Source organism: Medicago sativa, chromosome 3 (genome assembly GCF_051527215.1).
Source record: "Medicago sativa cultivar Bolivia chromosome 3, Bolivia_mono, whole genome shotgun sequence".
Classification (NCBI taxonomy): Eukaryota; Viridiplantae; Streptophyta; class Magnoliopsida; order Fabales; family Fabaceae; genus Medicago; species Medicago sativa.
Window position 1 is genome coordinate 5053789 of NC_140751.1, and position 26940 is coordinate 5080728.

The 26940-nt window shown below is 37.7% G+C and overlaps 2 protein-coding genes across 2 annotated transcripts; both read right to left on the reverse strand.

Moving 5' to 3' along the window:
• Window positions 1-1879: 1879 nt before the first annotated feature.
• Window positions 1880-22731, reverse strand: LOC146935118 (uncharacterized). The gene is made up of 4 exons (XM_085757866.1): window positions 20963-22731; window positions 19599-20289; window positions 19296-19500; window positions 1880-2433 (listed from the first exon to the last, which is right to left on the reverse strand). Exons 1-4 carry the CDS (start codon window positions 22729-22731, stop codon window positions 1880-1882), a joined length of 3219 nt encoding a protein of 1072 aa, XP_085613992.1.
• Window positions 22732-23514: 783 nt separating this feature from the next.
• LOC146935119 (uncharacterized) lies at window positions 23515-26182 on the reverse strand. The gene is made up of 10 exons (XM_085757874.1): window positions 25939-26182; window positions 25767-25834; window positions 25515-25641; window positions 25308-25392; window positions 24541-24670; window positions 24320-24441; window positions 24092-24212; window positions 23834-24010; window positions 23658-23729; window positions 23515-23553 (listed from the first exon to the last, which is right to left on the reverse strand). The coding sequence occupies exons 1-10, from the start codon at window positions 26180-26182 to the stop codon at window positions 23515-23517; spliced, it is 1185 nt and encodes a 394-aa protein (XP_085614000.1).
• Window positions 26183-26940: the final 758 nt, after the last annotated feature.

Sequence of the window (26940 nt, forward strand, 5' to 3'; positions counted from 1 at the left end):
AAAGCCATGGTCAGTGGTCATTCATTCTCACAAAATCAAGTTATATGTGATCAAGATATAAAAAGCATTAAGAACAATTGAATTGAATAAACTAGAATTGAATTCATAAACAAAATAGAGTTTCACAGCAACATGTGTCAATTAGGGTTACAAAGATTCATCTCGGATCTAATCTCTAAGAGATTTAGCTACTCATAATCGAGTTTACAAATAGCATAATCAATGAAATAATTAAAACATACATGAATTGGTAAAAGGATGAAGAAATCGCCCTTCTAGCCGTCTCCGATGTCTCAAAATCGCACTTTGCTCTCCAAAATCGTAACCCTTGTTCTTCAGCTTGAGTGCAGTATTTATAGAAGTTATGGGCCTGACCCATCAAAAAATCGCGCCGCGCCTTGTATTATGGCGTGCCGCGATTTCCCTCAAACAGGGAGGATGTAATTTTGCTTCAAAAATCGCAGCACGGCTTGAAATTGGCGTGGCGCGATTTCCTTCGAACAGACTTCAAATTTTAAGCTTATTGCACTCCAGAACAGTATAAATTGCATGAGAACTCTATCAAAATGTCACAATAAGTCCCTAATATTACGTAATGACAGGATGTCATCATAGACCATTGACCTGTACACGGGTCATACAAATAAAAATATAAAGCGCTAATATGTATGTAAATAGTTTAGTTGAATGAATATAATAGTATAATTCAATTCATAATATTAATTGCCACAAACGTTTGGACTGTACCATATTAAAATATTTCCATGACATCGACCCTGGTACCGTAACATAACATATAAATTTAATGGCATAGTTTATTGAAGAAAAGAAAATCCAAGGTCTATCGACATATAAATTGTACCAATATGCAATAACAACAATACTACAAAACAAAGTCCTACACATTATGGAAAACTTCTCTGTAGACCACATTTGATGTCACATCAGTATCTTGGTCATCCTCATCATTGATCAATATATTTAAACCATCCCTTGAAGTAACCCTTGATATTTTCACGGTAATTAGAATTTTTTTTACTAAAGAACAATTGATTTCTTTTTTTTTGGGTTGACCATTGATTTATTTTTCAGATAATCACCATTGATTATTTTACGTAAGGAAAAAATGTCATTATCTACTCTTTTTCTTTGGTTACATCCTATTTTTTTTAAAGAATCTACTCTTTTTTAAATAAACCGTTCAGCTATCGTGCGTCTTTTGTTTTCAGTTTTCTATTCCTCTTATAATTCTATAATAATAAAATTTTAAAAGAAGAAAGAATAAGGAAATAGCAGGAGTAAATTATTAAGAGCTTGCAGCTATGAGGGTACACGGGAAATAAGCAAATAGCCAATGTTAACACAGGCCAGAAAAAAGATAGGAGTGTCTGCCAAAGTGGACGCCGTTTTACAAATGTCCATGCAAAAAAATTTCCGATGGTAGTGACCATAAATTATGAACATATAAAATTTTACATTTTAATTTGCTTAACCTTTGAACAGAGGAATATAGTGAGCGCATGTGTTCAACAGCGTTGCTCCATCAATTCAAACATATAACACTGATAAGGTTGTAGCTTCTATAAGCTTTCTTCCACTGATAAAAGTTTTTGCATCTGTTTTTTTGGATGCTAATTTTTGGACCAACATTTTAATTGCTATGCTAAAGAATATTCTGAAGAATTGAGCGTTGAAGGCTGCATTAAAATAACGAGCATGTATGCCAGCATATATAAAATTTAAAGGCCGGACACATTTGATTTTGTTATGGAAAATATGAAAAGAGTAATTTCATTTCTCTTAGATGAATCAGTTGATACAAGGAGTATATAGAGATACATTGCTCCTAATTACAAGCTACTCACAATTATTCATTAAGCTAAGTAATGTTACTTGCTGCGCAAGTTATTGAGCTATCACTCTTATTCTCATCCTTATCATTCTCTAATAGTCCCCCACAAGCTGGGACATGGTATATGTCTAGCATTCCCAGCTTGGACAAAAGTATATGAAAAGGTTGGGGAAGGAGAGGCTTGGTGAAGAAATCTTCTAGTTGTTCTTTGGAAGAGACTGGCAGAAGCTTCATGATACCTGCTTGCACCTTTTCTCTGACCAGGTGACAATCAATTTCTAAATGCTTTGTCCTTTCATGAAACACAGGGTTTGCAGCTATGTGAATGGCACTCTGATTATCACAATAAAGAACAGGAGGCTTCAAGAGAGACACATGCAAATCCTTCAGTAAATATAGAATCCATTGAAGCTCACAAGTGGCAGCTCCCAATGCTCTATACTCTGCTTCAGAAGAGGATCTAGGAACAGTTAATTGTTTCTTAGTTCTCCATGAAATCAAAGATTTGCCAAGATAGAAGCATTGACCAGATATGGACCTCCTAGAATCAAGGCACCCTGCCCAATCAGCATCTGAGAAACCTGAAAGCATCAGAGAAGAATCTTTTGGGAAGAAAAGACCTTGTCCTGGACTTTTCTTCAAGTATCTCAATACCCTAGTGGCTGCTTGAAAGTGTTTCTCAGTAGGAGAAGAAAGAAACTGGCTGAGCTGCTGAGTGGTGTTTTATCTTGGTTTTCGGGTGTCAAACATTGATTAAGTTTGAACCTTTTTAACCGGTGATATCTTATTTTTTCTTGGGAAGGGAAAAAGTAAGCAAAACCCTTTGAGAATCGAGGTCCGGGAGTTGTTTTTGCTACGGGAAGGTGTTAGGAACCCATAACGACTATAGTAACTTATAGGAACCGTCTTTAATTTCTACGCGCGCGCTTTATTTTTAAATGCTATTTGAAAAATGATATTTACACCTAAGAGTTTTATAAATGAAGAATTGGAGGGAGAAGAATGGGTTTGAATTTTTATTTTATTTGAATTGAAGGAATATTGGTTCCTTGCCTACGTACCCGGTTAAGGGATCAAATCCACCGTAGTTCTCTTCCAAAAATGTTTTTGTTTTTGTTGGTTGATTTTAAGTTTGAAAATGGGATTTTGAAGAATAAGAGAGAGAGGCCTTAAAGGCATGAGATTTAAGAAAAAGTGGGGTTTGATTAGTTATTTTGGAAAAGGAAGTCAAAGTTTGATTAAAGTTCTTTGAAATTTTGATTAAGAAAATAAAAGGAAAATTCAATGGGATTTTGATCCCAAGGTTTATTAAGAAAAATATTTGAGTGATGTTGTTCATATTTTTTGGAAAAGGATTTTTTTCTAAGTGTAAAGCCTAAGCATTCATCTAAGCATACAATCCTAAACATACATCTAAACATGCATATTCTAAGCATATATCTAAAGTGATGTGTGTGCATGTGTCGGTGCTTGTGTCGGTGTACATCATTAGAGTCCATTGTCCTTATTACATCATGCCCTAATTACATTCTATGGTCTTGCAAGAAATTTAAAGGCATAAAGTAAAATACAAAAGTTCCTAGGTTTTACATACTATGTAGTGGCATGAATTTAAATGGCACGAAATTAAAGTGCAAGAAATGAAATTAAAATTGAGGGATGAGATATGCTCATGAAACATGAAAGGAAAAGGGTTAGTAGCACAAAAATATAGAAAAGAAATAGAAACAAGTAAAGAGAATTAAGGTAACTAGAAATTAACAAAGAGATAACCAAGAACTTAATCAAAAAAACATGATGAAATAGTACTTGAAAGATTACTAAAATTCTAAGGCAAAACTAAGGCCTAGAATCCTCACATCAATGGTAACATTTCAAAAGTTTTAATTCAATCATGATGTGAGAAATCAAGGGAAATTAGTACGCAATATGATCATAGTATTTCAAGCCTATTTGCACTTTATTTAACACAAGAAACACACATTATTCACAAGGTGAAGGACCTATAACAAGAACAGCAGGCATATGCTAAATCAAGAAACAAAATCACTCCAAGAACGACATACTCAAAGTCACACTTATGCACCAAAATTCAAGGACAAGATCACATCACAATTTTCACAAAAGTCTTAACAAAAAGTGGCAAAATGACAAAACAAACACACATTATTTTCGAAGTAGGTCTTAACATGCAATTATTTTCCAAACGATAGGTCTCAAGTATCGAAACTACTCACACAAAAACTCACACAAACTTTTAGAAGTTTTTTATTAACAAAACTTTAGCAAGAATCAAAACAATGAATTAACAAGAGCACGAAACATTTTCCATAGAATTTTATCAAGATTAACATACAAATAGTATCAAGGTCCAATCAAAATAACGAGTAAGACATTCACAATTTTTTTTGGAATTTTTTCATGCAATTTTTAAACCAACAGTGGTGTAAACATCAATTAACGGTGTGCATATAGCGAAAAACGTGCAGAAAACGAAATCAGCAGCCAACTAAGGCCCAAGCCCAGATCAAACTAAAAACGGGCTGGATCCATGTGACACGGGTCAGGGTCATGGGTTAAGCATGGGTCATGGATTGGCATAAAACTTGGTTCTGCAAACAACAACACCATCTTCCCCAACTCTTTCTCTTTCATGGATTAGCAAGCTCAAACCCTCCCTCATTGAACCATCTTCTTTTTTTAACACAAAAACAACAAACTAAATGATTCTGGATCTAGAACACAGTGAAACGAAATTGAGTCCATCCTTTCTTTTTAAAAAGAGCATGAAGGAAAATCGGATACTCTTGGTTTAAACGAAATGCAAACAAACACAGTGAAGATTTACTACAAATTGTTCAAGTGATTACCTCGAGTCTGATTCGGAGGAAGCCTTGGTTTGTGAGGGAAACTTCGATCTAACCGTCCTCGCTTCTAAGCCATTCGAATTGCCGCTGCTGCGTTTGCACTTGTACTGAAGTGTGAACCGACTGATGTGTTGTTATCGTGACGTTGAAGCTCCGTTTCTCCTCAAACAGGTTCCGCTATATTCTCTTGCACTCGACTTTCTTCGTTCGGATCTGCTTCAGTTCCTCTTCCCCGTTTCGGTGCCGGCTTGCAATGGCTTCCTCACTGCCATGAATGTGTGTCGTGGATTTAGATTCCGATTCACTTTCGTTTGATGACTTTGTTGCAGGTTGCAACCGAATTCACTTTGGTTGTGGTGGATAGGTTCGCAATTGTCGTGATGTGGTAATTTCGATTGGAGGTTCAGTGATAGTGATGTGTCGAGGTTTATGATTTGTGAGGATTTGCGATTCGAATTTGAGATGGATGGTGATGATTGTTGTTAATTTTGTGGAAAGAAACGAAAAATTGGGAGGTTGTTATGGTGGTTGTGGAGGTTGTTAGGGTGGTTGTAGAGGTTGAAGGTGGTGGTTGAAGGTGGTTCTGGAGGTTGTTGAAGCTTTTGGCTATGGTGGAAGTTAGTTAGAGGAGAGAGAAAGTTGTTAGAAGAGAAGGAAAATTGAGAGAAAATAATTTTGTGATTTTTGTGGATTTGTGAGAAAAATTATTGAATAATTAGTTGTGACTCTTTGACCATGACTCATCTATTTATAGGTGATGTGGGAATGCTTGGACCAATGAAACAATGCCATGTGGCACTTGACTTGTAACAAACCTTGACTTTGACTTTAACAAACTTAAAAAGGGATTAAAATGCAAATAACAAAAGTACAAGGACCAAAATGAAAATTAAAACTAAAATTGAATTGAAAATTAACGTAAAGCGAGACGATTAAAAGCGACAAAGCAGATTAAAATGAATCAGAATTTTTATGTGAAATGACCAAAATGCCCCTAGGGACTAAAATGACTCAAATGCAATTTAAAAATGATTTTTTTTACAAGGAATTAAAGCAAGAATTTATACAAGCAAAATTAAAAGACTCAGAGACAATTTTAAGAGTTTAACCAGAGTTTTAACACATGAAAAGACTAAAATGCCCCTAGGGGCTAAACTGACTAAAAATGACTTCAAATGCAATTTTTAAAATGGATTTTGACATAGAATTGAAATGGAGACTTATTCAAACTATTTGAAAGGACTCAAACAAATTTTTAAAAGACTGAAAGAAATTTTAACATAGGAAATGACTAAAATACCCTTTTACATGAATTTTGCAAGTAACATTGAAATAAAATGCAGAGAAAGATGTAATTGATCAGAGACGGTTCAAATGACTTGAAATGCAAGAAAAGAAGAATGGAGCTAGTATTTTTAGGTCCAAAATTAGGGTATAACAGCTGCCCCTATTTAAGTTTCTTTGTCCGGAGAGTCAAAAGACGTAGTCTTTGATTTGACGGGACGAAGATACTTAAATATTAACATTTGCACTGTTTTTGGACATAAAAATACGCTTTCAGATTTTCAAAAATATGAATGCCATGCAATATTTTGATTATGAATGCAGGACAAACGACTGGAGTCTATGGAGCATGTCATGTCATTGGGGATTCAGGTGGACATTGACAGGGAAGACAAACCAGGGGATAGAAAATAGGGTACAAGCTGTTCTTTGGATCGAACTAGCCACTTGACCAAGGAATGCAAAACAAGAGATAGGTACAAGCTGTTCTTGGGATTGAACTTGGCACTTGACCGGAAACATAGACATATAGGCAGATACAAGCTGTTCTTTGGATCGAACTTGACACTTGATTGAAGATACAAACAAATAGACAGGTACAAACTGTTCTTTGGATCGAACTGGCTGTTTGACTGGAGATATGGACATAAGGGTAGATACGAACTGTTCTTTGTATCGAACTCGCCGCTGGATCATCACCACATCATGTAGGTAGGTTCAAACTGTTCTTTGGATTGAACTTGTCGTTTGGCTGATAACAAAGCATAAGCCGGGTACAAACTGTTCTTTGGATCGAACTTGTCGTTTGTCCGGAAGTATAGGTATATAAGCAGGTACAAGTTGTTCTTTGGATCGAACTAGTCACTTGACCAATAACAAGATATAAATTGGAAGTTTGATTTGGAAAGATACAAATTGAGAGTAAGTTGATATTGACTTGATTTGAAAATAGACATGACCATGATTGTTGGCCTGAAGCAAATTGAAAGTGAATTAACATTGACAAAGACATTGAATTGAAAGTTTGAGATTTGAAAGAGAGATTGAAAATTGAGATTGATCGGAGACATAGACATAGACATTGAATTGAGAGTTGAGATTGAATTGAATTGAATCAGAAATTGAAATTGGATTGAATTAGAGATTGGAATTGAATTGAATTTGGAGATTGAAATTGAATTGAATTGGAAGTTGAAATTGAATTGAGTTAAATTGACATTGACATTGAATTGAAGGTTGAAATTGACTTGAATTGAAATTGGAATTGGATTGAAATTGGAAATTGAAATTGAGTTTGACAGTTGAAATTGGTCTGAAAGGTGAAATTGAAGATTGAGTTGAATTTGACATTTGAAATTAAATTGGATTGGAATTGAGATTGAATTGAAATTGGAATTTAAGTTGAGTTGGAAATTGAAATTGAGATTGAATGTTGATTCAAGTTGAATAGTGGAAATTGAACTGAATTGAAAGTGGAAACTGAGTTGGATTGAAAGTTGAAATTGGAAATGCAGCATGTATGTATGGTATAACAAGATTATTGAATGTATGAGCACATAAAATGCATGATTATGCATGTATGAATGCTTGAAGTGCATGATTGGTTTGTAATTTGACAAGAAAGTTTCACAGAGATAGGCAAAACATTGGAAGATTGGGCACGTAGTGGCTCGTGCTGCAACATATTCACAGGGGAAAACCTCTTTGGAGAGACCGTCGTTGAGAGACGTATCGAAACCATGGCTGAGGGCAATATAAACTGTAAAGGAGGGACCCTTGGAAAATTCTTGGATACAGGTCGCCGTTGCTAGGCGTGTCAGTGCTGGGTAAACATTGGATGTTCGCATCTGTGGTCAATGCTTTTATATTCAGCAAGGATGCTTCCTTTGATTGCTTTCTGAGCTTTGTACACAATATCATATTCAGACAACAACATTTGCCACCGTGCGATCTTTCCAGTGACAGTAGGCTTCTCAAAGATGTACTTGATTGGATCCATTCGGGATATCAACCAAGTTGTATGATTCACCATATAATGACGCAGGCGTTTGGCAGCCCAAGCTAAGGCACAACAAGTCTTTTCAAGCATTGTATACCGAGTCTCACAGTCGGTAAACTTCTTGCTCAGATAGTAGATAGCATGTTCTTTCTTTCCAGTCTCGTCTTGTTGACCGAGAACACAACCCACTGAATCATCTAACACTGACAGATACATAATCAAGGGCCTTCCTTCCATTGGCGGGACAAGGATAGGTGGTTCCAACAGGTATTCTTTAATGCTATCAAAAGCTTCCTGACATTCATCATTCCACACAACAGGCTGATTCTTTCTGAGCAATTTGAAAATTGGTCCACAGGTCGTAGTCATGTGAGATATGAATCTTGAAATATAATTCAGACGTCCGAGGAAACCTCTGACTTGCTTTTCAGTTTGAGGGGCCGGCATCTCTCTGATGGCTCGGACTTTGTCAGGATCAACTTCAATGCCTCTCTGACTGATAATGAAGCCTAGCAACTTTCCAGATCGTACACCGAACGTACACTTGTTAGGATTCAACCGCAGCTTGTACTTTCTTAATCTTTCAAACATCTTTTTCAAATACACAACATGCTGCTCTTCATCACTTGACTTCACAATCATATCATCAACATATACTTCAATCTCTTTGTGAATCATATCATGAAACAGAGTGGTCATACCCCTTTGATAGGTAGCACCAGCATTTATCAAGCCAAACGGCATCACTTTATAACAGAACGTCCCCCACGGAGTAATGAAGGACGTCTTTTCTCTATCTTCAGGTGACATCCGTATCTGGTTATAGCCAGAGAAACCATCCATAACAGAGAACACTTTGGATTGAGCAGTACTGTCAACAAGCACATCAATATGAGGCAAAGGGAAGTTATCTTTTGGACTGGCTTTATTCAGATCTCTGTAATCAACACACATTCGAACTTTCCCATCTTTCTTCGGTACTGGTACAATGTTGGCAATCCATTCAGGGTATTCAGCTGTCATGAGGAAGCCTGCATCAATTTGCTTTTGCACTTCAGCCTTGATCTTAAGAGCCATGTCTGGACGAGACCTTCTCAATTTCTGTTTGACAGGAGGACATTCAGGTCTTGTCGGTATCCGATGTTCCACGATCTTGGGATCTAGACCCGGCATATCTTCATAGGACCATGCAAAGACATCTGGATAATCATGGAGAAGCTGAGTAATCTTCTTTTTCACTTCTGGCTCAAGTGCAGCACCAATCTTGATCTCTCGCTTGTTCTCTTCAGTACCCAGGTTGATGAGCTCAATCTCTTCCTGGTGAGGCTGAATGGCTCTCCTTTCTTGCTCAAGTAGTCGAGTGATCTCATACGGTATCTCTTCGTCATCTTCCTCATCTTCAGCTTCATATACAGGGTCACTGTGTTCAACGAGTTTATTGTGGTTCAATCTGCATAATATGATTGGGATGATTTTAGAAAAAATGTTTTCTATGCAGATTTTTGAAATTAATAAGAAAATACAGACGTTTTGGTTTTTTCTGGCATTACCATTATTTCCAAAAAAAAAGGCACTAAAAAAGTAAAAAACAAAGAGTCGTGAGAAAGACGACAACTTTTATTGATAACGGCAATGCCGAAACAGACACGCCCTTACAATGATATCACTTTCGCCTTGGGCAGAGCGAAAGGATTGTTATTTTGAAAACAAAGAAAACATGAGCAACAAGACACATTACATGGAAGCATGCATAACTAAAGGAACATCAATGGCCTCCCAATTTCTCACAGTGCCTCCTGGTACAACAAATGTCGGCACATAACTACTTTCAGCAGCATCTTCAGCAATAGTATTGATAAACCCAGCACTGTAGAAAGTTCCTCTTGAAACGCCTGAGGTCGGGGAGAATCCAAGGCCCTCTTTGCGCTTGTTTTCCAAGATCTGTATCACTTTGCCCCAGCCGGCAGCCTGCCCCTCTTGAACAGCCTTATGGGCGTCTTTCAATGAAGCCATGCTAGCACCAGCCCTCCGGGGCTCTGCACCCTCAACAGTCAAGCCTTGAAATGACGTCCCTTCGGCGGACCCTGCTTCAACACAAGAGAAAGATGACACTTGGCTAACCAGATATGCTTCTTCACCATGTACAGTGACAATCTTACCGTTCCTCATGAACTTGAGCTTTTGATGCAAAGTAGAAGTTACTGCCCCAGCGTCGTGAATCCACGGTCTTCCGAGGAGATAACTGTAAGAAGCATTGATGTCCATGACCTGGAAAGTGATCTGAAATGTCTCGGGACCAATGGTAATTGGTAAGTCTACTTCCCCAAGAACATCTTTGCGAGATCCGTCGAAAGCCTTAACCAAATAGCTGCTTCCCTTCAGAGAGAATATTCCATGATGACTCAACTGCCTTAGTGTAGATTCAGGCATTACATTCAAGGATGATCCTGTGTCTACCAACACATTGGATATCATGTCAGACTTGCAGTGTACCGAAATATGAAGAGCCAAGTTGTGGTGTTTTCCTGCTTCGGGGAGTTCATCATCACCAAATCCCAAGTTATTGCAAGCAGTAATGTTACCCACTATTCCATCAAACTGATCCATAGAGACTTCATGATCAACATATGCTTGCTCAAGTACTTTCATTAGCACTTTCCTGTGAGCTTCTGAGCTCAAGAGCAGAGATAAGATGGATATCTTTGACGGAGTTTGCAACAGCTGGTCAACAATTTTATAATCGCTCTTTTTAATAAGCCTCAGGATTTCGTCCAGATTAGACTCGTCAATAGATTGGCCTGTTGGGCCGGGGCTCTTGTCAATAGGAGGAGCAACTGGTGGAGTTATTGTTGCAATAGGTGTAACCACCTTCTTTTGAAACAAGGGTGGACGGACTTTCCCCCTTCTCAGGGCCGTAATTTCACCCGCAACATTATCAACTGTGGCTGGGGATACCAGAGGCACTTCTACTCCGTTCTCAATCATGGTTGCATTGTACTTGTAAGGGATTGCTTTGGTAGAGGCATAAGATACTGTACCAGGTAGTCTGATCACTAAGGGTTCAACATTCCTCGTCTGGGATACACCTTCAATCGGAGAATCATGAAACACTGGCACAATCACACATACATCACTGACAGTCAAGTGTTTGTCATCCATCAGGCTCTGCATATCGTCTTGCACCACACAACAACCCATAGGATTTTGAAGACATTCTGAACAAGAAGCATGATCGTGATTGAACAAAGAAGCTTGGCAAAGTTTGACATGTAGCGGTACCAAGGGAGTAACAACATTGCGGACATCCAACATGGGATCCTCTTGAGGAACAGGAACTCTTTCGAAAGCCTCGATCATGTTAACCGCAGCATGGTTTGTAAGTGGATTGTCAAGAACATGAGGAACACTATTTTCAAAAGTCAACCATCCTTTTTCTATCAGGTCTTTCACAATATATTTCAGAGCATAGCAACCCTCAACATCGTGGCCTTGAGCGCCCTGATGGAATTCACATGTGAGATCATGTCGGAACCTGGGAGGCAATGGATTAGGCGGAGGCTTGCCTGGTCTAGTGACACAGTGTCCCTTAGCAAGTAAGGTAGGGAGCAGCTCAGCATACCGCATAGGTATTGGTGGAAAAGAAGTCCTGGGCCGAGGACCCTGTTGTTTCTGCTGCTGTTGCTGAGCAGGAGGCTGTTGTTGTACTTGTTGAGCAATGGCATTAATGGGCACTGGTGGTTGACCCGGTGGCAGAGGAAATTGCTGATAGAATGGCGGGAAGAAAGGATGTTGAGAGTACTGCATGTATTGATAGGGCAAAGGTAACTGAGTGGCATTAGCAGGTGTAGACTGATTACCAGATACCATCCCTATTTCAGATTCTTTCCTCTTATGGTGGCCATTACCATACTTCTTTGGTGCACCGGCTGAAGATTCACCCTTCTCAAGAACAATGATACCCTCGCTGACAGCCTCCTCTAGACGAGTTCCCAAAGTAACCATGTCGGAGAAGTTGTTTGGAGCAGAGACTATCATTCTTTCCTTATATTCCTTCTTCAGAGTCTTCAGGAATGTCTGTGTCAATTCTTCCTCATCAAGCCGAGGAGAAACACGGGCAGCTGCCCCTCTCCATCTCTGGGCATACTCACGGAAGGTTTCATCTGATTTCTAAGATAAGGACTTAAGAGAGTCCCTGTTTGGTTTCAGACGGGTGTTGAACTCATAATGACTTTCAAAAGCAGCAGCAAGTTCCTCAAAAGTATGGATATTGTCTTTGCTCAAACCAGTGTACCAATCTGCCGCATCTTCTGCTAGGCTGTCTTGGAAGCAGTGTATCATCAGTGCATCATTATCTGCATAATTGGCCATCTTTCGGACGTACCGAATGACATGGCTATGTGGACAAGAAGATCCATTGTATTTGTCAAAGTCTGGCACCTTGAACTTCTTAGGAACCTCAAATCGGGATACCAAGCATAGATCACGAGCCTTAGCAGAGACATTGTTTCCACGGCTAGCTTTGACCTCACGGAGTTCGCCAGCCAACTCTCTTAACTATTGTTTCATAGCCTCCATTACAGGGTCTTGTCCACGCGGAGTATCGACATCAATCACCTGTTGCACAGTGTGGACAATAGGATCGGTAACAGTGGTCACCTGAGGCATAGCAGTGGATACATGAATCTGTCCTTGACCAGCAAACCCAGAGACACCAGCAGCAGTATTAGGAGAATAGAAAGCTGAGAGTCCATAGGGACGCCCATTGGGCATAACAAAACGAGCATCAGTAGCCACAGTAGACAGTGGGATAGAGGGAATCCCTTCAGTAGAAACTGGAACAGATGTGGCTGGTTGTTCTTGTGCAGCCATCATGGTGGACATAGCGTCATGAGCCTTAGCCAAGTCTTCTTTCATAGCAGCCAATTCGGCACGGAGCTGAGCATTTTCTTCTTCAAAGTTAGCCATGATTCTTCTCTTGTAAAATCTTGTTTGATGAATTCTATCTGGTTGGTAAACTTTGAGAGCACGAGCCACTTTTCAGACTGCGGCGGACAAAACCAGGAGGCAATGAGCACGAGAGAAGTCTTTTGTGACCAATGGATGCATATGATGCATGAAATGTGTTAATGCATATGCAAAAGACTCTTTTTATGTGTTATCAAAGGGTTTTAGACAAATTAGAGGTTTGTAAATATTACTAAACAACAATTAACATAAACGGGAAATAAACAACCAACATATAGTTTTACAAGACGATTCCCTTTGAAATGCTAAGCCAAGGGATAGACTTTGAAACGTAAAGCAGCATAAAATGGAAATCACAACAGGAAATGGAGATCCTCAAGCGTAGGAAGTGGAAGCATCGTCCTCAGACTCAGACTCATAGCTGCAGTATCGTGCATAGAAGTCACGGGCCCCCCTAGCCCTCTTAGAGTCTCTCATAAGCAACCTATCTTTCTCTTCAATCTCTCTCTTAGCCTTAGCTAACTCTTTCTTTAGTGTCAAGACCTCATGAGTCTGTTGCTCATCCTTTCCATCCAAAGTCATGATCAAGTTCTCAGCCTCATAGTATCTAGCCCTCCACTGATGCTTCTCCCGACTCTCCATAGCTAGATGCTCCTGATACATCTCCTGAGTAGGTGGGAGTAGAGGCAAAGGCATGGTAGGAATAGATGCAGACACATATCTCATAGAGGGGTAAGGCATACCAATCTCCTCAGCTTGGTTTATCACCCACTGTGTATAAGCCTCATGAGCAACACCGGACCTTATACCCATATGCTTCACCTCTTTCTTTCGTAGTTTAGACCAAGCTTCCATGAAAACCTCTCTTATTCCCGCGGGAGCATTGGAGTAATGGAAGAAGTAAGGAGATGTAGCAAGATTGATGGGCTTTTCTTTCATCGGGAAACCAAATTGTCGCAAGGCGAGCTCCGGGTTATAGTTGATTCCACCCCGGGTACCAAGAAGAGGTACATTAAGAAACTTTCCACCACCGAAAATGATTTCCTTGACTCTAGAAGCGGGAGTGAGCCAAACCACTTCATTAGGAGTGAGAGGCATAATCTGCTGTGAAATAGACCAATTCTCCAGATTGTGGTGGAAAGACTTCGGAAGGTGCGAAATAAACCACCTATAGAGGAGAGGTACACAACAAAGAATGTATCCACGACCCTTGCCGGAACGATCGTGAATAGCATGGTATGTGTCAGCTAGCAAGGTAGGAACCGGATTCTTGGAGTGGAAGATCATAATAGCATTCATGTCCACAAAGCCATCAAGATTTGGAAAGAGAATAAGCCCATAGATGAGAAGTGCAAGAATAGCCTCGAGAGTGTCCTGACAAGTGGTATTGAGGTTGGCTTTCCCAAGAAGATACTCTGAAGTGAACCCTCGGATGCGTGCCTTAGTGACAAGATTCTTGGAGACATCGGTGGTCTTGAGATAGAGGTCTTTAGCAATAACCAATGGAGTAGGAGGATTCTCAAGTCCCGCGAAGGGTACCCCCTTAGCAATAGATAGACCCATCAAGGAAGAATAAGCCTCTAGAGTAGGTACCAACTGAAAGTCGGGAAAAGTGAAGCACCGATACTCCCGATCATAGAATTGCACTAGAGTGTGCACAAGCTTATCATCCACATTGGTCTGGAGAATGGTAAGTAAAGCCCCGTAACGACGTCGGAAACCAGTCGGATCCTCGACCTTGAGTGCCAAATCTCTCAAACTAGCCAAATCCACTTCCTTGAACTTGTAGGACTTAGTCTTCCCCATTCCTACAATGTTTACAAATTCAACTTGTCTAAGCCCTTCGATAACAATGCATGGAAAGAGTTTATGCATGTATGCATGTATGCATGAATGCATGATTATGTTCAAGTTCGGAGAAAACACGGTGGGTTGAAGTTCAAAGTCGAGGATTCATGGGTGGACACGGTGTCCGGTGAAACTAGGGCTTTAGGAAATAGTAACCGGGTTCTAAAAAAGGTTCCCAAGTTGCAACCTCTCCGACGTATATCATGGTGTCATGAGACAACACTCGCTCCATGATTACCCGTGGAAGGTCTAACTTGAGTGTAGTATTGCGTGACGACTAAAACTCGAGACAACACTCGGTTTAGCCTCCGCACTACGTCCTAGAAAATGGCCATGGATGGGTTTGGTTATCTACGGTTCATAGCGTCATAGAACAATTAGAAGTAAAGTGCCTAAACGCGACAACACGCGCCGACAACATCACCCCTAAAATGCTTCAACTATGTGGGATTGATCGCATAAAAACACGAGGCAACCCCCGAAATGAATTGTCGATTATATCCCTCCTAAATCCTAAGTTCACTCAGCCCGGGTGCAGGACTTTTGATATTCTCACCCCACACGTTTGTAAGAATTTAAACATTTATTCACATAGGAAAGCAAGTAAAAGAAACAAGCAAAAAGAGCGCAAGCGTGGAAATAAAGACTAGGCGCAACTCTCGAATACTCCCAGTGAAGTCGCCAGCTGTTTTATCTTGGTTTTCGGGTGTCAAACATTGATTAAGTTTGAACCTTTTTAACCGGTGATATCTTATTTTTTCTTGGGAAGGGAAAAAGTAAGCAAAACCCTTTGAGAATCGAGGTCCGGGAGTTGTTTTCGCTACGGGAAGGTGTTAGGCACCCATAACGACTATAGTAACCTATAGGAACCGTCTTTAATTTCTACGCGCGCGCTTTATTTTTAAATGCTATTTGAAAAATGATATTTTCTAAATGAAGAATTGGAGGGAGAGGAATGGGTTTGAATTTTTATTTTATTTGAATTGAAGGAATATTGGTTCCTTGCCTACGTACCCGGTTAAGGGATCAAATCCACCGTAGTTCTCTTCCAAAAATGTTTTTGTTTTTGTTGGTTGATTTTAAGTTTGAAAATGGGATTTTGAAGAATAAGAGAGAGAGGCCTTAAAGGCATGAGATTTAAGAAAAAGTGGGGTTTGATTAGTTATTTTGGAAAAGGAAGTCAAAGTTTGATTAAAGTTCATTGAAATTTTGATTAAGAAAATAAAAGGAAAATTCAATGGGATTTTGATCCCAAGGTTTATTAAGAAAAATATTTGAGTGATGTTGTTCATATTTTTTGGAAAAGGATTTTTTTCTAAGTGTAAAGCCTAAGCATTCATCTAAGCATACAATCCTAAACATACATCTAAACATGCATATTCTAAGCATATATCTAAAGTGATGTGTGTGCATGTGTCGGTGCTTGTGTCGGTGTACATCATTAGAGTCCATTGTCCTTATTACATCATGCCCTAATTACATTCTATGGTCTTGCAAGAAATTTAAAGGCATAAAGTAAAATACAAAAGTTCCTAGGTTTTACATACTATGTAGTGGCATGAATTTAAATGGCACGAAATTAAAGTGCAAGAAATGAAATTAAAATTGAGGGATGAGATATGCTCATGAAACATGAAAGGAAAAGGGTTAGTAGCACAAAAATATAGAAAAGAAATAGAAACAAGTAAAGAGAATTAAGGTAACTAGAAATTAACAAAGAGATAACCAAGAACTTAATCAAAAAAACATGATGAAATAGTACTTGAAAGATTACTAAAATTCTAAGGCAAAACTAAGGCCTAGAATCCTCACATCAATGGTAACATTTCAAAAGTTTTAATTCAATCATGATGTGAGAAATCAAGGGAAATTAGTACGCAATATGATCATAGTATTTCAAGCCTATTTGCACTTTATTTAACACAAGAAACACACATTATTCACAAGGTGAAGGACCTATAACAAGAACAGCAGGCATATGCTAAATCAAGAAACAAAATCACTCCAAGAACGACATACTCAAAGTCACACTTATGCACCAAAATTCAAGGACAAGATCACATCACAATTTTCACAAAAGTCTTAACAAAAAGTGGCAAAATGACAAAACAAACACACATTATTTTCGAAGTAGGTCTTAACATGCAATTATTTTCCAAACGATAGGTCTCAAGTATCGAAACTACTCACACAAAAACTCACACAAACTTTTAGAAGTTTTTTATTAACAAAACTTTAGCAAGAATCAAAACAATGAATTAACAAGAGCACGAAACATTTTCCATAGAATTTTATCACGATTAACATACAAATAGTATCAAGATCCAATCAAAATAACGAGTAAGACATTCACAAATTTTTTTGGAATTTTTTCATGCAATTTTTAAACCAACAGTGGTGTAAACATCAATTAACGGTGTGCATATAGCGAAAAACGTGCAGAAAACGAAATCAGCAGCCAACTAAGGCCCAAGCCCAGATCAAACTAAAAACGGGCTGGATCCATGTGACACGGGTCAGGGTCATGGGTTAAGCATGGGTCATGGATTGGCATAAAACTTGGTTCTGCAAACAACAACACCATCTTCCCCAACTCTTTCTCTTTCATGGATTAGCAAGCTCAAACCCTCCCTCATTGAACCATCTTCTTTTTTTAACACAAAAACAACAAACTAAATGATTCTGGATCTAGAACACAGTGAAACGAAATTGAGTCCATCCTTTCTTTTTAAAAAGAGCATGAAGGAAAATCGGATACTCTTGGTTTAAACGAAATGCAAACAAACACAGTGAAGATTTACTACAAATTGTTCAAGTGATTACCTCGAGTCCGATTCGGAGGAAGCCTTGGTTTGTGAGGGAAACTTCGATCTAACCGTCCTCGCTTCTAAGCCATTCGAATTGCCGCTGCTGCGTTTGCACTTGTACTGAAGCGTGAACCGACTGATGTGTTGTTATCGTGACGTTGAAGCTCCGTTTCTCCTCAAACAGGTTCCGCTATATTCTCTTGCACTCGACTTTCTTCGTTCGGATCTGCTTCAGTTCCTCTTCCCCGTTTCGGTGCCGGCTTGCAATGGCTTCCTCACTGCCATGAATGTGTGTCGTGGATTTAGATTCCGATTCACTTTCGTTTGATGACTTTGTTGCAGGTTGCAACCGAATTCACTTTGGTTGTGGTGGATAGGTTCGCAATTGTCGTGATGTGGTAATTTCGATTGGAGGTTCGGTGATAGTGATGTGTCGAGGTTTATGATTTGTGAGGATTTGCGATTCGAATTTGAGATGGATGGTGATGATTGTTGTTAATTTTGTGGAAAGAAACGAAAAATTGGGAGGTTGTTATGGTGGTTGTGGAGGTTGTTAGGGTGGTTGTAGAGGTTGAAGGTGGTGGTTGAAGGTGGTTCTGGAGGTTGTTGAAGCTTTTGGCTATGGTGGAAGTTAGTTAGAGGAGAGAGAAAGTTGTTAGAAGAGAAGGAAAATTGAGAGAAAATAATTTTGTGATTTTTGTGGATTTGTGAGAAAAATTATTGAATAATTAGTTGTGACTCTTTGACCATGACTCATCTATTTATAGGTGATGTGGGAATGCTTGGACCAATGAAACAATGCCATGTGGCACTTGACTTGTAACAAACCTTGACTTTGACTTTAACAAACTTAAAAAGGGATTAAAATGCAAATAACAAAAGTACAAGGACCAAAATGAAAATTAAAACTAAAATTGAATTGAAAATTAACGTAAAGCGAGACGATTAAAAGCGACAAAGCAGATTAAAATGAATCAGAATTTTTATGTGAAATGACCAAAATGCCCCTAGGGACTAAAATGACTCAAAAATGACTCAAATGCAATTTAAAAATGATTTTTTTTACAAGGAATTAAAGCAAGAATTTATACAAGCAAAATTAAAAGACTCAGAGACAATTTTAAGAGTTTAACCAGAGTTTTAACACATGAAAAGACTAAAATGCCCCTAGGGGCTAAACTGACTCAAAATGACTGCAAATGCAATTTTTAAAATGGATTTTGACATAGAATTGAAATGGAGACTTATTCAAACTATTTGAAAGGACTCAAACAAATTTTTAAAAGACTGAAAGAAATGTTAACATAGGAAATGACTAAAATACCCTTTTACATGAATTTTGCAAGTAACATTGAAATAAAATGCAGAGAAATATGTAATTGATCAGAGACAGTTCAAATGACTTGAAATGCAAGAAAAGAAGAATGGAGCTAGTATTTTTAGGTCCAACATTAGGGTATAACAAGTGGCAAAAGTTATATCTGGTCTAGTGTTGGTTAGATATATCAATCTACCAATCAATCTTCTGTATGCAGGAATGTCATGATATGGAGAACTGGGATCTTGATGCAATTTTCATGATGGGTCAGAGGGAGTTGAAACTGGTTTAGAACCTAAATGACCTGAATCAGAGAGAAGATCCAGACAATATTTTCTCTGGCATAATGAAATACCAAGAGAAGAATGAGCCACTTCTAAACCATGAAAGTATTTCAGTTGACTCAAATCCTTTATCTTGAAGGATGAATGCAAAATGTCTTTGATGCATTGAAATTCATGCAGAGAAGTACCAGCAATTATAACATCATCAACATAAACCAACAAAACAGTGAAAGAAGTAGCAGTTTGCTTAATAAACAATGAGTGATCAGAGTTGGACTGTGTATAGTGATGATGAATAAGAAGAGAAGTGAGTTTCTATACCACTTTCTACTTGCTTGTTTAAGACCATAAAGAGATTTCATGAGTTTGCAGACTTGATTTGGTTTATCAGTGACAACACCTGGTAGCACAATCATGTAAACATCTTCCTGTAAATCACCATGCAAAAAAGCATTGTTTACATCTAATTGGTGAATGTGCCAATTATTGATTGAAGCAAGAGTAATAACAGTTCTCACTATGGTAAGCTTGGCAACAGGTGAGTAGGTGTCAAAGTAATCAAGTCCTTCAATTTGATTGTAACCCTTAGCAACCAATCTTGCCTTATATCTCTCTATGGTTCCATCTGCATGATGTTTGATTTTGTAAATCCACCTGCATCCTATAGGTTTGATGTCAGGTGGTAAATCCACCAGTTTCCAAGTACCAGTATTTGCAAGAGCAGTAAGTTCAGCTTGCATAGCTTGCTGCCAACAAGTGTGTTTGCTTGCTTCATCATATGTGGTTGGTTTAAATTGAGAGTCAATAGACAGGGTGAACACACAATGAGAAGGAGACAAAGCGCTATAAGACACAGAGTCAGAAATGGGGTACTTGACAGACAAATCAGAAGAAACATGACTGTAGACATAGTCTTCCAAATGGGATGGAGGATGTGATATTCTAGATGATTGTCTAATAACAGGTGGTATAGGAGGTGGTGTAGGTGATGTTGGCTCATGATTAGGAGGGTCAGGATCAATAATAGGTGTAGGAATGGGAGGTGAAGTGGTAATTGGTGGGTTGCTTGCAGTACAAGGCACAGAGGAAAAATAGTCCCATGAAGTGGTAAATCATGAGGATGGATTTGAAGGATATGGTAATATATGTTCATGGTATATAACATTTCTAGAAATGTAAATCTAAAAGGACAGAACCCTTGAATCCTACTGAGTAACCCAAGAAAACTGATTTTCTTGCTCTTGGAGATAACTTGGTTCTGTGAGATTGAAGAGTGGAGGAGAAACACAATGAACCAAAAACTTTAAAGGATTCAATGTCAGGCAATTTATTGTGAAGTAATTGATAGGGAGATTTATTGTGAAGATTAGGGGCAGTGACCCTATTGATAATGAAAGTAGCATGAAGAATAGCATATGACCAGTAACAAGATGGGAGTTTGGATTGATATAAGAGAGCTCTTCCTACATTAAGGATGTGTTGGTGTTTTCTTTCTACCCTACCATTTTGCTGAGGTGTTTCAACACATGACCTATGATGTAAAATGCCTTTGGATGCATAAAAAGAGTTAAGCAAGAATTCAGGTCCATTATCTATTCTGATGGTTTTAGGGGTGATGTGAAATTGATTTTCAATGAGACAAATGAAGTTTTTAACATGTTGAGAGACTTCAGCTTTGGATTTTAACAGGACAATCCAAACAAACCTACTGTAATCATCTAGAATGGTAAGAAAGTACCTGTGATTATGAACAGATGTGGTGGACAAAGGGCCCCAAATATCAACGTGTAAAAGCTGAAATTTGCTAGTAGCAACAGACAAACTAGTAGGAAAAGGCAATTTTCTTTGTTTAGCAAAATGACATATGTCACAAGTGGCACGAGAATCAAAGGTAAGACTAGGATACAATTGAGACATGTGAGACATTCTCTTATTGGAAACATGCCCTAGTCTGAAATGCCATAAGGCAGAAGCAGGAAGAGTAAAATTTGTAGTAATATTATTGGCAAAGATTTTATTAGGTACGGAACAATGAAAGAAACCTAAATCTAATCTATAGAGACCTTCAATTTGATTACCCAAACCAATCATCTTCTGGGAGTGAAGATCCTGTAAGAAACATTTCTTGTTATGAAAATTGGCATGGCAATTCAGGGACTCACAGACTTTAGATATAGATATCAAATTGAAATTGAAATGAGGAGAAAACAAGACATTGTCAAGATAGAATTTAGGTGAAAAATGAATGGTACCAGCATGTTCAACCAAAACAGAAGTACCATTTGGCAAGTTAACAGGTTTAGGAAAAATTTTATGATAAGAAGTGAACCAGTGTGTGGAAGAGACAATGTGTTCATTGGCTCCTGAATCTAAGAGCCATATGTCAGATTTTGAAGCTATGGAACAAGAGAATATGGAAGATATACCTGACAAAGGGTTAGAGATGACATTATTGGCACTAGAAACAGATGAAGGAACAGATGATGAAGGAAGCAAGTTCACTTGTTGAAGCAAGTTTAGAAGCTGATCATATTGTTCTTGTGAAATACTAGTATTGGAAGAGGCTGCATCATTGCTATTGCCTGGTGGTGCTTCAATATTTTCATTGCTACTTGAAGCATTAACAGAAGGTGCCTGCTTCTGAAAGTTAGGAGGATAACCATGCTTGGCATAGCAGTAATCAACAGTATGATTAGATCTGCCACAAAAACTGCAATGTCTGGGAGGTTTTGAACCAGTAGAAATACCTTTACCCCTCCCTTGAGACTTGTTGCGTGAATCAAAAGCATTAACCAAAGAAACTGATTTAGGTAATGAAGAAGCTATAGATGAATTGTTGCTTTCTTCCTGAATTACCAAAGAGTAAACCTTGTTGATTGATGGAAGAGGATCCATCATTAGAACCTGAGTTCTAACCACAGCAAATTGATCATTCAGTCCTGTAAGAAACTGAATGACTTGATCTTCAAGTCTGAAGTAGCGTGCTTCTCTCATAGCAGCACAACGACAAGGATTTGGACAAGTGCAATGTGGCATAGGTCTATGAGAGTTCAATTCCTCCCATAAAGTACGCATCTCAGTGAAGTACTCTAGAACAGTTTTAGAACCTTGTTTCAAGTTGTTAATTGTGGAACGCAAAGTAGCTATGCGAATTCTATCAGCTTTAGCAAAACGTTCCTTGAGGTCAAGCCAAGCATCAATGGCGGATTCATGGAAAACCAGTGTTTGTGCAATTTGCGGTAAAACAGAGTTTATAATCCATGATTGAACGAGATGATTACATCGTTCCCAAGCACTACGATTTAAATCATCCTCATCAGGAACCTCCATTGAACCGTCAACAAATTTCAATTTGTTTTTCGCGCCAAAAGCTTGAATCATGGAACGACTCCATGCGAGGTAATTGGATCCATCCAAGAGTGGTGTAACAATAACAGAGTTAGGACCTTCGCTTGGATGTACATAGAAAACTGATTCAGTATCAGGTTGAGTATTGTTGCGAGGCATGGCGAAAAACAGAGTAACAAGACGAGACGAGAAAAAATTGTAGAAAATGAGATGATTCAAAGATGAATCAGCAAGGAATCAAGAAGAAACAGAAGAAATGTGAAGAAAATCAATGGAGTTTCACAGAGAATCCATGGCGGATCGAAGAAGATGATGAAGAAAGTTTGTTGTAACTAACTTTGTAACAAACTTTGGAGAGAGAAAGAAAGGCTCTAGATACCATGTTATGGAAAATATGAAAAGAGTAATTTCATTTCTCTTAGATGAATCAGTTGATACAAGGAGTATATATAGAGATACATTGCTCCTAATTACAAGCTAATCACAATTATTCATTAAGCTAAGTAATGTTACTTGCTGCGCAAGTTATTGAGCTATCACTCTTATTCTCATCCTTATCATTCTCTAATAGATTTAAAGCACTTCATGCTTGAACCAAACTTTTATTTAGGTGTACTGTAAAAAGTTTCCAGAGCTAAGCAAGTACAACCAACAAAGCAATGCGATGAATATTAAAGACCAGATTGTAAAAAAAGAAAGGAAAAACACGGAATCTTAAAGGTCTGATTCATGCAGATTGAAGAAAGTAGATAACACAGAAGATAGTTCCATCATTCGAGCAAGTTAAACAACTTTAGTGTCTTTAGGCTCAATCTTGACAAAAACAACTCTGTTAGGTTTTGTAACTGATGCCTCACCAGCTTGACCATGTTCAACATCCACAAAATCAATGCTATCAGATGACCTCTTAGCACCTGTTTTGCTGGTTGGTGTGTCAATCACTCAGGTATTGCTGCATGAGTCATCAGCCTCCGATACATCCTGCAGACATTTGCGTAAAAAAATTTGTTTAAATTCGTTACGAATTAATTTTTCATGCATTTCATCAGTAGTCGTAGATTATATATAACTAATCAATTAAGTACCATCTGGACATTATAATTGTTTGCTACAACTCCATCCACACTAAGCTCGTCGACAGATCCATAGTTGGGTTTCTATCACACATATATCAACAAAAGAACCAATTAGTCATATGATGATTTCCTTATGTGCATTAATCCAAAAAAATTATAAGATTGTAATATTAGATATGAACTACCTCAAAATTATACTTAGACATGAATTGTTCGATGACACCAACATCATCAGACGCCTTCTTAACTGCATAATTCCTAAACTTCTTTACGACATTTCCTTCACCAACCTCAACCTTGAAAAGAACTTGCTTGTCAATAAGCACATTAAAATCAGCAGTATAATCACTGCCTCCAACTCCCTGTTGAAAAAGTGTAAGATGTTAGTAGAAAATTCTTTGCATAAATAAACCTCATATATAGACCATCCATTTATCCACTACCTTCTCACATTCATTGATTAAGTCTTGCACATTACGCCCAATAAACTGTGTCACTTGACGATCAAAAAGAACAAAGGTAATGGACCCTGTATCATCCATCACAATGACATGCAGCTTCAACCTAACAAATAATCAACCATATCAATACACTTCTATGTATAACAAAAACAAAAATTATATTCAGATAAGATTTAAATACCTAGGGAAGCGCTCTTGCAAGTCGTGCACTTGCAACAATGGAGAATTCCATTGTCAACAGTGACCAATGAAGCACATTGAGTACGTGATCGAAAGTACCAATCAACACCAGTTTTGACCTCACATACAGTGGCAAGTACCGAACCTTGACACTTGTAAAAAAATTCATCACCTTTTGCATAAAAATCTTGAACATAAAAATTGACTTGAATCTAAAACTATATTTAAAAATTTCAAAAATAGACAGCTACCTGAGTTGACTCAATCATACTTTCGATTGTCATTCTCTTGGTGTTGAGCAATTCATCTGATAGATATGCAGAGCTGTTTGTTGAAATTTGGCTAACACTTTGGGTCAACTGGAGTGATGCATTTTTCATACTGATAAAAGTATACCAATGCCATTAAAAGCACACTGAAACTCAAGTAGCACAAAGACTAAAACTCACGACAATTAAAAGAACGGCAATCTCCGTCTTATAATTTTTTTTTTAAAGAAACCATATAAGAATAAATTCATAAGTCACTAAGTTGTAGAAAAATAAAAGTACTAACACATAAGTTTCAAGAGAAAGGATTTGTGGTTTATTATAATCAATGAATTGGTCGTGAAAACTATACAGGCGTGGAGTATATGTTTAATGATTGATTCATAATAATATAAAGATATTTTCTTAAAATCATATCACAATAAGTAATTAAATCTTTATAGCATATCAAAGAGAATATTCAAATAAAATGTTAACGTCTTTATTCAAAAAATTTACAAACATGTGAAGTATTAAAAGTAGAATAATCCATTGGTTACAGTTTTATACATCAACTAAATTAAACCAAACAGATTAATATTAGATTATATATATTTTTATCTTAGTTTAATGGAAGTTGACTATAAGCAGGCATTGATTATACAAACAACGAACTATAAGCAGACATTAACTATTACACATATCTCTTTCTATCTGTATTCACTATTATATGCCTTTATTCCAAAGCATACAAAAACGGAAATGCTTACCCTGTCATGTAAGCAACAACATCAGGTAAATCGCCATTAAATATCAGCTTAGTGCCAAAAAACGCATTAGCAATTCGCATTGCACCTAGTTTTAACAAAGTGAACATCAAGTGAACAATATTTTCCTATTACATTCCTTAAAAAAAAAAATTTCCTATTACATGGGTGGATATTAGTAGAAAGTAGAAACTAAAAACCATGAAATACCTAAATATTTGAGTGTCTTGAAAAACTGTAATATCAATACAACAGGCGAAGAGTTGTCGTGGTTACCAAAAAAGCTCACAATCTTGTCAGCATGTTCACCCAAAGAAAGCAATGCAAACAGTTGTTTCTGCAATCAAATATTAGGTAATAAGAAATTCATCCACATACGGTTTATCAAATTAATATTACATAAATGACCCACAAATAAAAAGACAAATCTTACTCGAGATCTTGTAAAGTGAGATCAATCACTTTGCTCTTCCTTCCCTCCTTTTCAGTTTCCCTTACGTCACCCCTTTCATTTACATGACCAATAACATCTGATATTACACATTCAGAAAGTAAAAACAATTGCAAGAATTTTCTCAAGGAGTGTAGAGAGTTATAACTAATGTACATCACACATTCATAATTCAAGTCTTACCAGCAGATGTGTCCTCGACATTTGAAGAGAGAATGTCATTGAATGGCATGAACTCAAAAACATTGATAGGGAGATTAGGCGAGTCCTTCTTGGTAAAACTTGAGTTGTACATCATATTAAGTTTGTATTTGTGCGAAGTTAGCTTATTAATGATCATCTCGATCAAGACCTCAAATTGACTGGATTTTGGATCAGTCAATGTTGCAAAGCGTCCAATTTGATCTCCAAAATCACCGCCAAACATTCTTGGCAAGCACACGCCACCCTGATGAAAAGAACAAAATCATTGCATTTGTTAGTTTGTTATGCAATTTAATGTGCTTGAGCTTCGCACATTTGATTTTTTGATAACAAACGATCCTAACGTTTCTGCATATATTAGTTGAGGTATACTTAGGGGGAGATTAATCTACTCTTTATATATATATATATATATATATATATATATATATATATATATATAATAATAATAATAAGCAGCTTAATCACTGTGTCTTGGTTTCAAAAGTTTGAATTCTGTTCCAAGCGTTTCACTTTAATTTGGTGACATTATTTTCATTCAAGCGGGTAATCATATGCTAATGAGCATTTTATACTAATTCTAAAACATAATAATTTGAGTACTGGCCCATGGTTTTTCTTGTCTCGTTAAAGAGGATCATCAAGTTACAATTCTCTAGATTTGTTGTTTTTCGAATTTAAAAATATACCGAACGAAATTACTGGGTGAGTCACGACCAGGTCGCTTTCTTTAAGACGTTTCGCGGCACTACCCAAGTTGTGCAAGGTAGACTAACAACCACGCCGTCTCCAGGATAAAACAGCCCAGATCACTGTTACGAGTATATACTGCACAGTATATAGTCGCTCGAGAATTACACCTCAGAATATGGTTCAATCGTTTGATCAAAGCCACTCGATACGGTACGTAACCGCTCTATTCGAAACCGACGGGACAGAAAGGAGTAGAAGAAGAAGAACGATTTGTTAACACAAATCGAA